The 17,123-nt window shown below is 26.9% G+C and overlaps 2 protein-coding genes across 2 annotated transcripts; both read right to left on the reverse strand.

The window, feature by feature from the left end:
* Positions 1-4,830: 4,830 nt before the first annotated feature.
* On the reverse strand, positions 4,831-7,384 carry LOC101491698 (transcription factor MYB14-like). The gene is made up of 3 exons (XM_004507187.4): positions 7,136-7,384; positions 6,901-7,030; positions 4,831-5,378 (listed from the first exon to the last, which is right to left on the reverse strand). The coding sequence occupies exons 1-3, from the start codon at positions 7,266-7,268 to the stop codon at positions 4,916-4,918; spliced, it is 726 nt and encodes a 241-aa protein (XP_004507244.1). The 5' UTR covers positions 7,269-7,384; the 3' UTR covers positions 4,831-4,915.
* Positions 7,385-13,429: 6,045 nt separating this feature from the next.
* On the reverse strand, positions 13,430-15,536 carry LOC101512112 (transcription factor MYB15-like). The gene is made up of 3 exons (XM_004507175.4): positions 15,336-15,536; positions 14,597-14,726; positions 13,430-14,008 (listed from the first exon to the last, which is right to left on the reverse strand). The coding sequence occupies exons 1-3, from the start codon at positions 15,466-15,468 to the stop codon at positions 13,522-13,524; spliced, it is 750 nt and encodes a 249-aa protein (XP_004507232.1). The 5' UTR covers positions 15,469-15,536; the 3' UTR covers positions 13,430-13,521.
* Between the last annotated feature and the right edge of the window lie 1,587 nt (positions 15,537-17,123).

A 17,123-nucleotide genomic window follows, 5' to 3' on the forward strand; every position in this document is an offset into this window, starting at 1 on the left:
TTAGATGATTTGTTGGATGAATTGCATGGTGCTTGTGTGTTTTCAAAAATTGATCTTAAAAGTGGACATCATCAAATTAGGATTAGAGAAGGAGATGAATGAAAAACAGCCTTTAAAACAAAATATGGTTTGTATGAATGGCTAGTCATGCCCTTTGGACTAACAAATGCGCCTAGCACTTTCATGAGGCTAATGAACCATGTGTTAAGGGAGTTTCTAGGGAAATTTATTGTGGTCTACTTTGATGACATTTTGATTTATAGCAAATCTTACGATGATCATCTTTTGCATTTGAGAAGTGTGTTGGAAGCTCTTAGGCGTGAGAAATTGTATGCAAACATGAAAAAATGTGTTTTATATACAAATCATGTAGTTTTTCTTGGTTTTGTTATTAGCTCACAGGGAGTGCAGGTTGATCAAGAAAAGGTGAAAGCTATTCAAGAGTGGCCAACTCCTAAGAATGTTAAAGAGGTAAGAAGCTTTCATGGCTTAGCTAGTTTCTATAGGAGGTTTGTTAAAGATTTCAGTACATTAGTTGCACCTTTAAATGAAGTGATTAAAAAGAATGTGGGATTTAAATGGAGTGAAAAACAAGAACAAGCATTTGCTACCCTCAAAGAAAAATTGACTAATGCACCTATTCTTTCATTGCCTAATTTCTTTAAATCTTTTGAAATTGAATGTGATGCATCAAATGTAGAGATATGAGATGTTTTGATGCAAGAAGGGCATCCCATTGCTTATTTTAGTGAGAAACTTAATGGTGCTTCCCTTAATTACCCTGCATATGATAAATAATTGTATGCGTTAGTGAGAGCACTACAAACATGGCAGCACTATCTTTTACCAAAGGAATTTGTAATACATAGTGATCACGAATCATTGAAGTATTTAAGGAGCCAAGGTAAGCTCAACAAGAGACATGCCAAGTGGGTTGAATTTCTTGAGCAATTTCAGTACGTGATCAAGCATAAAAAAGGTAAGTCAAATGTTGTTGCTGATGCACTTTCAAGAAGGTATGTTTTGTTCTCTACTCTTGAAACTAAGTTTATTGGTTTTGAGGTAATTAAAGAATTGTATGAACATGATTCCGAATTTTCTCAAATATATAGTGATCAAACATAAAAAAGGTAAGTTAAATGTTGTTGCTGATGCACTTTCAAGAATGTATGTTTTGTTCTCTACTCTTGAAACTAAGATTATTGGTTTTGAGGTAATTAAGGAATTGTATGAACATGATCCCGAATTTTCTCAAATATATAAATCTTGTGTGCATGCTGCCCAAAATGGGTATTTTAAGAATAATGACTATTTATTTAAAGAAAAGAGGTTATGTGTGCCGAAAGGTTCCATTAGGGATTTGCTTGTGAAGGAAGCACATGAGCGGGGATTAATGGGACATTTTGGAGTACAAAAGACTTTAGACATATTGCGTGAACATTTTTATTGGCCACACATGAAACGTGATGTACGCAAATTGTGTGAAAGATGCATTGTTTGTAAGAAATCTAAGTCTAAAGTTATGTCTCATGGTTTGTATACTCCTTTACCAATATCTAACTACCCTCAGATTGATATTCCTCTGTCTAAGAGCGGAAAAGATTCAATTTTTGTGGTGGTGGACAGATTCTCCAAGATGGCTCACTTTATACCTTGCAGAAAAGTGGACGATGCTTGTCACGTGGCAGATTTGTTCTTTAAAGAAGTAGTTAGACTTCATGGTGTACCCAGAAGCATTGTGAGTGATCGAGACACTAAATTCATTAGTCACTTTTGGAGGACACTTTGGGGTAAGCTTGGAACTAAACTTCTCTTTTCCATGACTTGCCACCCACAAACTGATTGCCAAATTGAGGTAGTAAATCGAACTCTTTCTTCTCTTCTAAGGGCTGTAATCCAAAAGAATATTAGGACATGGGAAGAATGTTTGCCCCATGTTGAGTTTTCCTATGATAGGGTTGTTCATAGCACTACTCGTTATTCTCCCTTTGAAATTGTTTATGGTTTTAACCCTCTCACCCCTCTTGATTTAATGTCTTTGCCAAATAGTTCTATTCTAATTCATAAGGATGAGAATGCTAAGGCTGAATATGTTCGAAAATTACATGAGAAGGTAAAGGAAGGAAAAATGTTGTGTTTGAACCTGGTGATTGGGTTTTGATTCATTTAAGGAAGGAAAAGTTTCCTTCTCAAAGGAAATCTAAGCTTCAACCAAGGGGAGATGGACCTTTTCAAGTGTTGTCCAAAATTAATGATAATGTCTACAAAATAGATCTTCCAGGTGAGTATGGTGTTAGTCCTACTTTTAATGTGGCTGATTTGTCTCTTTAAGATGCAACTGAAGAAGATTGCAATTTGAGGGCAAATTCTGTTCAACAAGGAGGGAATGATGAGGACATAGAACGCATAACCAAGGAAGAAATCCTAGAGGATATTCAAGGTCTTGGAACCCCAATGACAAGAGCAAGGTCAAAGAAGGCGAAATATGTTCTAAATAACTTGATAACCACTTTATTTGAAGCAAGTACAACTCATGAAGAATTGAAGCGCAAGATAGTCAATTGCTTAACCCAAATTGAAGAAATTAAGAAATGAAGGCGGCATCTATGTGTTATAAAATTTTAATATTAGTTTTAATTAAAGTAATAGACTGAATTAATAAGAAATTTGGGTGTAATTGTAAAAATTTCAGTTGGGCCAAATTTAGAGAACGTTTTAGGAGTTGCCATTATAAAAGGCAAACCCTTATTTCTTTTTAAGGCAAATTTTTGAATTTTATTTTTGTGAGGCTTTGCTCTCTAGAGTTCTTGAAAGAATTCATCTTGAACTTATCAAGGTTGTTAATCCTTGTGGCGTTCTTTTTGGTTTATCAATCTCTAGATTGTGGCGCCATTTTGTTCTTTGTTTCTTAGCTGAATAATATTTTTGAGTTTCCTTTACATCAAACCCTAATACTTCAATTCTATCAATTTTCGTGTTCAGTAGTCTGCGTTCATAACTTGAGTTTTATATACTTTTTTCCGGTGATTCAACAGCTTAATTCGTGTTTTAGAACATCATCTTTCACCTCGATTTGGAATCGTCTGATTTGGAGTTTCGTAGCGCTGTTTATCGCATTCACCAGCTATACGCGATTTTTGACTCAAATATGTAAGTTTTTGACCTAGAACGGTCCTTAAAGCGAACCATGACTAATAGGAGCAAAAAAATCTATTTTTAATTTCTTAGCGTCCCTTTTTATTTGAAAATTTTTATTGATGCGCATTTAAAAAAAAATAGTATACTATTTATTCATTTAGTAAGAATAATTTGAATGTCCATTTTATTTAATGTCTATTTAAAAACAATTATGGTTTACTCTTTAACACAAATTCAATTCCAAATTTTCAAAACAACACATTATCCAAACTAACACACAAATTAAAATAAGTTCAAATTGTCCAAAACATCTTATAGATATTATCTAGCATAACACAAATGAATTTAGATTTGACTAAGATAACCCAAACTCGAATCAAATTCAAATAAAATGCTAAATAGTTCTAATGTGACTCTGAAATAAATATTTTTATATTCCTTGATCAATGCTCATTTTTTTTCAAAGTGTCGGATGATTGTCCACTTATATCATTATAATTTGTATCATTGTCATTATTGTATTCTACAAAATAAAGAAATTGATTGTTAAAAATATATAATCAATTAAAGATAATATATACATATATAATCATATAAGTGAGTTGGATCTCTTTTAGACCTTTTTGTTATGTGGATCAATTTTTTTATTTAAATTGGTTATGCGAGTTGCGGGCTACCCAATACCGATACGGACTAACTCAAATGATTAACGGATTTATCCGGATCATAGTAAAAAAATCCTAGAAAAATTCCGACTGAAATTATTAAGTTCAAACTCTGTGTTTTAACACATCGATTCATTTAAACTAAACCATTTTGACAGCTCTAGTTTTAACCGATAAGGATTTTTTTTATTTTTTATCACATCCATCAAATTTATCCTAGCCATGCTTGGCCAAACTTGTTTGGTTTCCTGATATTCCTCCTTCTAAATATTCCATTGCTGGGAGATTATTTGAAAATCGTATGGCAATTGATGAAAATATCAAAAGTTGGAATGTATTGTGTCAATTTGTAGCATGCGTGGCATGAGATAGGGAAATCTTCTAATCATATTTTTTTAGTGCAGGTTTTTGCAAGTTGTGGAAATAGCTTAGTTGTTCTATGGGCATGCTAATTGATCTTATTTCTCTCCTAATGACAATTGGAATCCTTAGGTTCGAATAATGTTAACAACAAGAATGAGTGGAAATTTGATTATCCGTGTAAAGCTTCTATTGTTGTTCATATCTCTTGGACTATGATTAGGTCTAATGGGGCAGCAAAAGGTGCTGTTGTCGCATGTTAATTGGTTTATTTTTTTATCTTGGATTCTCTTATGCTTTTCAAGCATAGTTAGAACTCTCATGCTTGCAATCACTCTTACTCATTAGAGGGGTTGGCACAAACTACGGTTGAAATGTGGTTTAGTTTTGATTCTTATGCCTTTTATGTATTTTGATCTAATTTCTTGGAAGTTGCACAATGAATGATATCGTGATTTGTGTATTTTGACTTTATTCTATACAATTTAAAATTTATTGCATTAGTCGATGTATAAATTACGTCATCATTTATTGATTAATTCAATTTTCAAATTTTTGTTTTCAATTATTTAGATATTCTTTTGCACCAAAATTATTTGTTTTTTCTTTTTTTGGAATGATATTTGTTTGTAGTTTGTTAATTTGAGTTAGAGGTAACAACTTATTTGAGATGGTTAGAAGCCTATATATGATAACATGTTGGAAAACACATGCTCTCTCGTTATAATGTAAATTACATATATTAACTTTTGTTAATCAAATTTTAATTTAAGTGTCTCATAAAAAAAAGGATCTTCTGCCTCTACTCCACAATAAAATGAAATGGGAAAGCAATCCTGACTCAAAGCACTTTCTAAAACAAACGGTTCTGTCCAAAAATTGTTGCTAAATCCATCCAATGTTTCCCACGAAGCAACGCTATCTTCTTTTCTATACAAGTTCACGTTTGATTCCACTACGTGATTAAATTCTGATGAAATTGATGGAGAGTTTCCTTGAGTAGTTGTGTAGGAAATTTCAGAGGACATTGAAAGTGAACTTTCCAAAATGTGGTGGGAATCACCACTAACACTATCACATATCTTTTTTGTCTTTTCAGTCTCCTCACCAAAGTTGGTCTCATTGTGCTTTGAGAATCTTTTTAGGTGACTATGCCAATAATTCTTTATCTCGTTGTCCGTTCTTCCAACTAGATTTTCAGCAATCATAGACCATCTGTGAAAAATTGATATATATCATATCATACTAAATGATAAAAAAAAAACTTAAAATTATCATTCAGTATTTTAGTCGGTTTTGTATTCTTTTAATCTATTCTTTAATTTGTGAGCATATAGTCTCATACATAAGAAAAAAAATTATCTCATACCATTTAAAAGAAAATTGTTAATCTCATTTAATATATTCAAAGTAAAAATAAAAATAAAAACTACTTGTATCTCTAAATTTTATTTTATGAGAACTTGTTATGTGAGAAAAAGAGTTATTAAAAAAATAAAATGATAATGAAAGGGTAGAGATAGTAAATTGTTGCTTATATTCAAAATCACAAACACACCTAAAAACTATTATCAATTGTTAATTTACCTTAACATTTGACTTCCAATATAGTTTATTTTATTTCTTTCTCTCCATCTAAGATGAGTGGTTTATGATCAATTTTTTGTTCCAAATCCATCCCACAAAATTGTTTTTCTTATTCTTTTTTATTCAAATAAGTGATTTTTATATTTATTTAATTTTTTATCGTTATTTTGTCGTTCTAGTGTGATGTTTTAATTTTTGACTTTGTTGTGGTATTGTTTTGATTTTACGCTTTGTTGTGGTGTTTGTTTGATTTTAGATTGACATATCAACTTCGATCCAGTGTAAATTCAATCAATGATTTTGGCGTCTTCAACGTTGCAACTCCAGACGCATAGATAGGACACTTTAATTTTGTCAAACTTGTAGGCTTTGTCACATTTATAAGCATTTTGTTGTTTTATGCTATTAACTTTGATGTTGTGAGTTTGTTTGCAGATTTGCCCTTTTATTTTTTAGTTACATTGAATTTTATTGTTAATCAATGCAATTTCTATCGATTTAAATGAAAAAAAATGTCATTTTTAATCAAAAAGATCACGAAAGTAAATTTTTTTATTTCTTATTTCGAGTTCGGAGAAAATAATTATTTTGATATCTAAATGTGTATGCAAAGGAGTGTCAATGTTGTCCTTGTATGTAGTTGAAATTGTAAAAACATCTTAATTTAAATATAATTTTAGTAATTTATCTTTTTTTTTATTCATTTTGGTCATTTAATTTTTATAAATGGTGTATTTTAATCATTTTCATCAAAATTTGTTCTTATATTTTGAACCAGAAGGTGTATTACCATTCTAAGGGTGGTTATGTTAGTTTACTTACTATACAAATTTATACTATAATTAGAGTTAACGGTGGTTATGTTAGTTTCTCGGTGAATCCAATTTTTCAATTCTAATATTCTCTTGGTATTTCTTAACTCATCAATCGAACTACCTAAAAGGGACTTGTCATTTTGCTCGTAGTTTTAAATTGTGGTTGCGGTTGTGATCACCCGGTCACAGTTATGAATTTCATATTGGGGACTGAAAATTTGCGGAAAAATATGGCCGATGCACAATTGTGTTGTAACATTGCAATTAACTAAACCATTCACGAGGTGCAATATTTCCAATCTAGTTAAGATTAATAAGAAGTAACAAATTCATACTTATTTCCATGCTTTTTATGCAATTCCATGATCATTTGTTCTTCCATCGGTGTATACTTCCCTCGTTTTAGATTTGGCCGCAGGTAATTCATCCAACGGAGCCTACAACTCTTTCCACATCTTGACAAACCTGTTAAAGAAAAAGTAATTTACTACACTTAATAAGATAAAAATCACAATTAATTAGCACAAACTAATTACTATAAATCTCCTTCTTGTTAACAAAATTTCTTACCTGCATACTTAGGAAGTTGACGCCAATTAGGATGACCGTGTCTCTCAATGTAAGCAATAAGCTTATGATCTTCTTCTTCACTCCATGCACCTTTCTTTATTCCATTTTCGTCAAAATAAGGAGCTCTTACCATTTTTGCACGAAATCTTAAATATTATTATTTTTGAACCAAAGTTAACTAGATGAATGAGCACATAGACACAAAAATACATTTGATGGTTTTTATAGTGTGATATGCTAGAATTTGAAACGCGTATCATGTGTTCTAATATAATCATGAATTAAATTTTATATAATAGAGTTATGGACCCACTCATATTTTATGATACTTTTGTAATAATGTATATTTTATCTTTTTCACACATAAAATAAGTGCAGTGTCCACACACTAATATTCTGTAGATTAAATTATACTTATATGCTTATTGTGTTTGAAGGAGAGAAGAAGAAGGGTTTAGAAAAAATAAAAAGTGTCTACGATGTGCTTTTTCGTAACTCTCACTAATTTCTACTCTTAGAATTTGATGAAACGAGATACAAATACAATATTTTGATTTAATGATTAAATTATATTAATTTTTAATAACTAAAATTCTTAGATAGGTTCATATTCTCTAACAACATCAAATAAAGAATGATAAATATAAGTTTATTAGAAGATTTGAATTACGAATTTGATTAAATTTATTTTATATTACAAAATATAATTAATTCTAAGATTTTGTTTGAAAATTTTGATGAATTTTTGTAAAAAAAATGATAATATTGTTGACGTTTTAAAACATAAAGATCAAATTGTCACTTAAAATTAAAATAAATGATCAAATCGAAAAGAAAAAAAAAAGATAAAGGACTAACAAGTGGTATTTAGCTAGAAATAATGGACCAAATCGGGAAGAAAAATAATAAAAGACTAAAAGTTAAGGGATCATAAGTGGTATTTAGTCAGAAATATATTATTATGCCTATATGTAAGACATTTTTGTACATGATGCGCAAGAATTATGAAAACTTATTTCTATATAAAATTTATCTATAACATATATTTTCTTTCTAAAATTATCTTTTAATTATGAAGAGAGAATTAGTTAGCCTTTTTTTTACATTTATTTAAGGATATTTTGATAAAAATGTCAATAATGTATCTTGTAATTTGAAGATTTTATAAAAAGAGACAACAACAAAAATTCATTGTTTTATAAAAGAAACTTACATGTATGAGATAGTGACAATAAATAAAATAAAATAAAAAATAATACGATTTTTTTATCAATATATCATTTTGTTGAAAAAGTTAACTAAAATGAACCATTTTTTAAAAAAAGTACTAAATTGTTCTAATTTTTGCACCTCGAGCTTGCATCTCCGGAGAGTGACCAATTGAAGGAATATTTTTTTCACTGCGACCATGTACTACATATTATTTTTTTTTTATTTTTTATTTTATTTTCATATTTAAATAATTATTAATTTAATTAATAAAAAATAATTAAAATATTTAAAAAACAAAATTATGTTAATAAAATTAAATAAATAAAAAATAAAATTATTTTATTTTGTTGACAACTCCCTCCTATTTTTACTCTAATCTAATAAATAAAAAATAATAAAAATAAAATATTGTTAATGTAATAAAAAATAATAATAATAATTTTAAAAAAATTAAAATTATAATAATAAAATCAAATAAAATATCAAAGTTAACGCGATTGAATAAATGTATCAAAATAAATAATGTGCTATATTAATTTTACAACTCACTTCTATTTCTCCTAAACTTAGCACTTAATATTAGTTTGTTAACGACTCTCTCTTATTTTTTCTCTTAATATAATAAATAAATAAAATAATAATAATAATAATAATAATAATAATAATAATAAAAATAACAATGTTTTGTTGTTATTACATTAACAATATTTTATTTATAATATTTATATTTTTTTTGTTTATTAGATAAGAGGAAAAATAAGAATGAGTTGTTAAGAAAATATTATTGTTTTATCTATAAAATATTAGGAACACTTTATTTGTTTTGGCTTATGCAATTGATGTACTTTTTTTTTCTATTAAATGTATTTTATTTGATTTTATTATTATTTTTTATTACATTTACTATATTTTATTGTTATTTTTATTATTATTTTTTATTTATTAAATAGGAGTAAAGTTAAGAAGGAGTTGTTAACAAAATAAAATTGTGTTGTTATTTTATCTGTAAAATATTAGACATACGTTCTTTGTTTTAACATCTAATAAACCGCATTACTTTTGATTGATTTATTTTTCTTAATTTTATTAATATAATTTTTTAAATAATTTAATTTTTTTAATAATTAAATTAATAATTATTCAAATATTAAAATGGAAGAAAAAAAAATCTAATATATGGTCACATCTCCAAGATGCGACCTCCTAGCCCAAAAAAAAAATCATTTTATTGATAGTATTTTAGGAATGCGATTAATTTGATATATTATTTTTAAAGTGAGACAATTTAATTAACTTTTTTAAAGAAAAGGATATATTAATTAAAAAAATCTAATAATAGTAACAAGTGAATTAAAAAAAACCTCGTAAGCATAGATAAACCGATAAATATAAGGATATTAATATATATAGGTTTAAGTTCGAACTCAATAGTCTTCCATTCTCCTGTTTAAAGTGTTTGAATTTAGTTATGTTTTATTTGTAAAAAAAAAAATTAAAAAATTAAAAATTATAATTAGAAAATGCGAACTTACTTGGTAGCCAGCAGAGCGCATCGACGCAAAGCAGTGAAACTTCTGTGTAAATATATTAAAGAAAAATAAGACCTTGCTCATCTTGAAAACGATAGCGTCGTCAGCATATTACGTCGAAGATAATGATGTCACGAACATGATAAAAAGGAGAACTTCTAACTTTAGCGACAGTACAGGAAAAGTAGATGTTTTAATAGTTTGGAGAAAATAATTCAAAAGAAACAAAAGTGTTAAAAAGATAAAAAAGAAGAATAATTTAAAGTTTTTTTTTTAAATTCATTTAACTAATAAATATCGATATTATAAAAGTGTTTGTGAATTTTAATTAATGTTTATTATTTTATTTATTGATAACAAAAAATTAATGTTGAAACAAATTATAGTTTTATGTTGAATTAATTTTTTAATTATAAAAGTATTTACACTTATTTTAGTGTAGATGATTATCGAATAAAATATGATAAAGAATGTATCACTATTTAATAGTAAAATTAAATCTATAATAGTTTTTATTTGAGCAATTCTATTAAATATTTAATCAATGTGGTCTTAGATAGTTAAATACTAGCTACAGCGATTTTATATGTGTATCAAGTTATTTTTAAGTTTGTTTAAAATTTATGGAATTTCAAGATTCAAAATTCATTTAAATGTAAATTTGCATGAAAATATTTTCAAGGTGAATAAAATTGACATTAAAGCGTAAAACTAGAGAAAATTTAGATGCGATAATCATAAAAACAGAATTTAAAGTTGCAGAAATCTAATGTTTAAAGATAAAAGACTTGAAGTTAAACACCTTAAAAATATCCATTCACATTCCTTTGAACCCCACTTCTTTATCAAGCAATCTTTTATTTTGTAACTTTCAACTTTATGTTTTCTTCAAATTTCTCATAATTTTTCAATTACTTCATCTTCCAACCCAACAACGTTGAGAAAAAATCCACGCCCATGTCATGGTGAGGTGACAGTCGAAGTCACAATGCTTACACGACAATGTTTTCTTGCAATAAATCCATATATGTCATATTTTGTTAAACAATTAACTTTTTCATATTTTTAGTCAGCTCATGAAATTCTTCAAATGCATCTTGAAATTGTTCATAAGTAGGTAAAAAATTAAGTTTGTCGCTACTAATTTGTTTTCTTTGATTTTTAGCCATGAGACATAAGTTTGTGATGTCGTTGTAGTTAGAGTTTTCACTTAAAGTTTCTTTGCTATTTTCTTAAACTATGTATGTTATTTTGTCTTTCTTGTACTTTTTACGTCTTTTCTCATTTTTTTTTTCAATTTTTTTAAGATATTTTAAACATTTCGATTTGATGTGTTCGAACTTTCCATATTCATAACATATGATAGAAGAGTTTCTATTATCCTTTTTACTTGATTTTTTTGATTGTTGTTAAACTTGTTAATTTTTATCATTCTTTTTTGAAAATGTTTTTTCTAGTGCGTTCAAATGATTCATAATATTTGTAAACTATTTTTGCCATTCGACTATGGTTTCCCATTGTTTCATGAGAAATAGTTCATACTCATGTGTAAGCTTATCATTTTTAGCACATTGCACTTCTCTTTTTTCCTCATGTGTGACCTCCAAGATTTCCTACATTTGTTGGGCAATTTTACAATGGAAAACTCCATAATATTCATCATGTTCAAGAGTGAACGTGATGACATTCTTAGTTATCAAATCATATTGTATTTTTTCTTGTATAAATGTGTCCAATCCATTTTAGGTTTATTATTTGAAATACTATGAGAGATAATTGTCAGAATAAATGTTATGTTTTATATAATTTTCTATACATCTAAATCATAAGAAATAATATGGATTTTCATGTGTTCTTTCCAATAAGAATTGTCATCACCATTGAAAACTAATGTTCAATTATACATTCCTTTAGGTTCTAGAATTACATTAGATGTCATCTCAATTACTCTGGAAGTTGTTAGACTCGTAACACTAAGAGACTAGACTTTTGATGCCACTTGTTAAGACGACCTTTGGACTTCAGTAGGGGGGAATGATTAGAGTCATTAAATTTTCAGAAATTTTTAAAACACAACATAAGTTCGTCGAAAACATGATTGTTTAGGCTAATCTATTAGAAAATTTGCTTAGAGATAATTAGAAATATTTCATTGGATTGCAATTATGATAGAACAATTTAGACACAAGAAAATTGATTTGACTGATTCATTAATCAAATGAAGTAAACTTATAATTACGCTTAATGTATTGCAACAATGACAAAAAAAACTATATCAATAGAAATTCAATTCATACACAATAATGATTATTGTTATTTGTCAAAAACAGTAAGTATTAATAACAAAAATAAGGAAAATGATAAATCACGTCACAATTTTTAAATTTATTTCTTTATGTCTTTCTCATATAGATAGCACATTCAATTTCAATTCAAATAAATAAGAGTTTCTTTCTTTATTAATATCGAACATTTATAAGATCCATAAGCAAGTTTACAAAGCTTGTACAACAACTATTTCCATCCTAAATGCTAAAAAAATCATATCTCTTGTAAACCCTTCAAGAACAAATATGAACCATCATCTTCAAAATAAAAAAAAAAAATCTCTTCAATCTTGCAAGATAGAAAACCTTAGATTAAATACCACTATAGAATTGAAAAGATATCACTTATCAAACCATCAATGTGCAACCAATCGATATTTCCTTTATCGCTCACATTTGAAACAATCACTCCAAGAAAGGATCCATCACTTTTGAGGCTTTCTTTCAAAAACTCATTCATACAAGAATTGAATCATAAAAAGTTTTTAATTTTGATTGAAATCTTGAATGAAAGATTAAGAATGGATGAAAGTGTATCTTTTTTATTTAATAATTGAACAAATTAGTATTTAAAAAACACGACTTAGTGATAAACTGACAAGACAATACAATACAACATAAATAACTGATTTGTAACTACCAAAAACTAGTACAGGAGTACTGTGACTCAATTCACAAATATATTAATCAATTCATAAGTTGTTCATAAACTATGGATTTCAAATTGGAATAGTGTGAGTCGATTCATATATCTATAAATCAACTTACAAAACTCCCTAAAATTTGATAAATCGAATAACATCTTCAGGTGAATCAATTCACTTGTCACAAGCATAGTTGAATTATTTCAATACCTTTGCAAATTAATTTACAAACATGGATGAGTTTATTTATAAATTTAAAACTAACTTATAATTTCTTTTTTTTTATACATTGCATGATATTCCAATATGTTCATTCCAATATGTTTCTTAAATGCATCTAATGTTATGGACGTTAAAAGAAGATTTTCAAAGATTTTTTTATGCAAGAACTTTAACGAATGTTGAGATTTGAAAATCGATAAAGGTAAGCAAAATCATCTAACTAAAACCTAATTTTGAAGGTCACTAAAATTAATGTAAAATGATCTCTATATTTAATTTCAAATAAGACTATTTAGATCTGTAATACACTTAGTCACAGTAAGAAATTCAAGAAATCTAAAGATTTGCAAGAGCTCGAAATCTAACAATTCATTTTCAAAATAGTTAAAACTTTCGAAATACAAAAAATTACGATGAAAAACTCACGAAACTCAAGGAAAGACTTCAAGATTTTAAAACGCATAAGAATAAGAACAATCAAAGAAGTCTTGAAGAAACAAGTCTATGTCTATTTCGTCGTTAGATATCTCATTATTAGTGATGTATGTATCTTCTAAGATGCATGGTTCTGTCCAAAAATCGCCGCTAAATTCTTCAAAAGTTAACCATGGAGCAACATCATCTTCCTCTGTTCTTGGACAGTTCTCTAAGGTAGGCAAATAGTTGTCTCCTGTTGATGTTTCTGTGGACATAGGTAATATTGTTGAGCTTTCTAAAATATAAAGACAATCTTTACCAGCATTAGAACTTGGGGTTTCAGGTGTTTCAAAATTATTAGTTTCAATATTTTCTTCAACATTACTATCACATGACATTTGATTCAATTGATCAGAAAATTTGATCTCGTTGATCTTTGAACTTTTTTTTAGGTAGCTATGCCAATAATTCTTTATCTCATGGTCTGTTCTTCCAGGCAACTTTTCAGCAATCAAAGACCATCTGAATGAAAAGGGATTATAGTTAGACACATAAATTAAATTATTATGATCGAATACTAACAATAAATTAGTCAAGTGGTACGAAGAAACTTATGCTATCTCTCTATTAAATATGATCCCTTCCATTGATCTATAGCTAGCAATGATTATGATTTTAAATTCGCAATATAAAGAGTTGTAGCATACCTGCAACTAACACTTCAACTGCAATTTAAAACTCTCCTAACAACATTTAATTTCAGATTATTTTAGTATGTTAAAAATTAAATTGAATATTTTATCGTTATCATAACTTCCAAATTAAGAGCACCATTGTGAAATATTTAAAGATACCTCTTTGTATTTTTTTATAAAAAAATAAAAGACTTTGTATTTTATCTTACCATTAATAAAGTGGATCTCAATATATGCCACCACTTATGCTAGCCTAAAATCTGAAAAACATTTGTTTATTTTGACGGACTCTAAGGCCTGCAAAGTTATTTCCCTAAAGTTGACTAATCTAGTATCTATATTATATCTTCATTTCTTCTATTGAATCTTAAACAAAATTATCAAAACTGGAAATTTTATTTATTTATTTATATACTTATTTCCATGTCGGTGGTGTAATTTGATGATCATTTCTTCTTCTTCACTTGAGTAACTCCCATGTTTAAGATTTGGTCTTAAATAATTCAACCATCGAAGTCTGCAACTTTTTCCACACCTCTTTAAATCTGTAATAAATCAGTACTGATGATTGATCAATATATTAATTAACTGTAGTTCAAGTAATCAATCACTAGTAGGATTTTAGATTTTTTATTCCTAAACTAACCAAGCTGAAATGAGTTTCTCCCTAAAAAATTGTTCTTTTTCCTTTAGGTGGAAAAAAATATTCTTAAATATAAGCTTTATTTAATTACTAAATATATTTATTTTTTATAATTGCAAATTAAAAGTCAGAGTTGAATATATATATGGATAAAAGAATATTTTTATAAAATTTTAAATAGATACACTAAATAAATTATATAATCTACTTATAAAAAAGGGAAGGAGTGATATATTAAGGAGGGACTTCATGAAAAAGTGAATAAAATAGTATCAATTAATCAAAGTCAAAAAATTAAAATTTCAAAATAAAGACAAAAAGTTAATGATTATAGTAAATCACGATTGATTAATTTAATCAAACTTTATCACGGTATTAAGAAGTTTATACTTCTTGATATAATTATAAATAACATACTTCCTCCAAAATGAAACATGAAACGTATATCCAATTATAAATTAAACAAAATAAATTAAATTTTCAGATAAGTTATATTATATATATATATTACCTGCTTGTTTTGGGAGTTGACGCCAATTAGAATGACCATGTTTCTGAATGTAAGCACTTAACTTCTCATCCTCTTCTCTACTCCATTCACCTTTTTTGAGACCATTTTTGTCATAGAAAGGGGCTCTTACCATCTCTTAAATATGATTAGACTTTTGTTTTATCCAAGACAACTTAAGCACCGAGTTTAGAACTTATCTGCTTTTTATACAATTTTTGGGAAATAAATAAAATCCGTGAATGTACCGAGTTGATTATCCCAAATATAAAAATGTATACTAGTTGTCATGAAAATTATTATTATTATTATCACAATGGATAAGCCTCGAATACCATATCTATTCATACCAACATTTAGTACTCCTATTCTCCCTCAGAATATAAATATAAATAAATTGAAAAAAAAAAGTTATTGTATTTAATGTAATATTTTTTTACTTTTTTTTTTATATTTTAAAACGGATCAAGAATTATTATTTTTTTACATGAAAGAGACAATTAGGCGCAACACATTATCACTTTGAAGATATTTTATTTTGGATGATCTCATAGAGAATGCTACTATATTTTTTGTTACAAAATCCTTCCTCAGTCTTTATGAATTAAATATATTTACTATCAATGTATAATGTTAATATTATTAAGTTAAATATTTTATTAAAAATAATAATTAAATACATTTTCTTTTTAAGATTTTTGTTAAAAAAAAATATAATTATCAACTTATTACTAATTATTATAGTCATCTCTAACAATATTTCTTTTTGCCTTGTACCATCTCTCATAATATTAAAGAATTAATGTAAGATTAGTTTTGGAACAATGCCGTTAAATGTATGTAATTTTATTAAAGTTATATTTGAGGTCAGCTGATATATGTAATTTTGATAATTGAGACAAAAAGGAGTAATCATAAAATTAAGGGTATGTTTATTATTGCTATTTTAAATATTATTTTTGAAATATTTTATTTTTTGTTATAATTTTTTTAAATGAGAATTTTAAAAAATAAATTGCGAAATTTGTTTAAATTTATTTTCAAAAAATATCATTTTAATTATTTCATATTTTGGCTATGATATTTTTAGAATGATAAACTGTTAAGAAAATGTTTTAAATAAAAATATATTTTGAGTATTTTTTCATAAAATTATTTTTCGAAAGATATATTTTTTTAAAATATAATTTTTATCATGTTAAAATTTATAATAAATGCATACCTAAATTATTAAATCTCAAATTATTTTTTTAATCTGTTTTTTTAGTTTATATTATTTTTGAAGAAGTTCTTATAAAATTATTTTAAAAAAACAGGTTTTAAAATATAAACAAAAATAAAAGTTTAAATGTTGATATTTCTCGTTAAATATTAGCTTAAGTTAATCAAATTTGTAACTATTTTTATTCAGAATGTATATTTTTTATTAATATATATATTTGAACGCGTATACATTCTTTTGTGACGGAATATATCATCATCTTTTTATATATATACGTATGCCACCGTTTTTTAATTGGATAATCTTGCGACGTGTCATTAATTATTTGGAACGAGATCGCAATACTACACATCTTTTTGTGTAACGAAGTACTTCTTCTTTTTTTCTTAAATCAAAATAGTCTTGCATAAATAATTTATTTTTCCTTCTAGAGAGATAATTTATTTTTTATGAGATAAGGGATCGCAATACGACAATATCTTTTTGTGAAACGAAGTCTTTTTTTTTAAATCAAAATAGTCTTACATAAATAATTTATTTCTCCTTCTAGAGACATAATTTATTTTTTA

This window comes from Cicer arietinum, chromosome 6, assembly GCF_000331145.2.
Source record: "Cicer arietinum cultivar CDC Frontier isolate Library 1 chromosome 6, Cicar.CDCFrontier_v2.0, whole genome shotgun sequence".
Taxonomy (NCBI): Eukaryota; Viridiplantae; Streptophyta; class Magnoliopsida; order Fabales; family Fabaceae; genus Cicer; species Cicer arietinum.

Coding starts and splice junctions, on each gene's coding strand:
- LOC101491698 (XM_004507187.4), bottom strand. CDS start 7,268: ATGGTAAGAGCTCCTTATTTTGACGAAAATGGAATAAAGAAAGGTGCA. Junction 7,031..7,135: donor TCAACTTCCTAAGTATGCAG/GTAAGAAATTTT, acceptor TTTCTTTAACAG/GTTTGTCAAGATGTGGAAAG. Junction 5,379..6,900: donor CATAAAAAGCATGGAAATAA/GTATGAATTTGT, acceptor AATTTTTCACAG/ATGGTCTATGATTGCTGAAA.
- LOC101512112 (XM_004507175.4), bottom strand. CDS start 15,468: ATGGTAAGAGCCCCTTTCTATGACAAAAATGGTCTCAAAAAAGGTGAA. Junction 14,727..15,335: donor TCAACTCCCAAAACAAGCAG/GTAATATATATA, acceptor GATTTATTACAG/ATTTAAAGAGGTGTGGAAAA. Junction 14,009..14,596: donor CACCACCGACATGGAAATAA/GTATATAAATAA, acceptor CTTTTCATTCAG/ATGGTCTTTGATTGCTGAAA.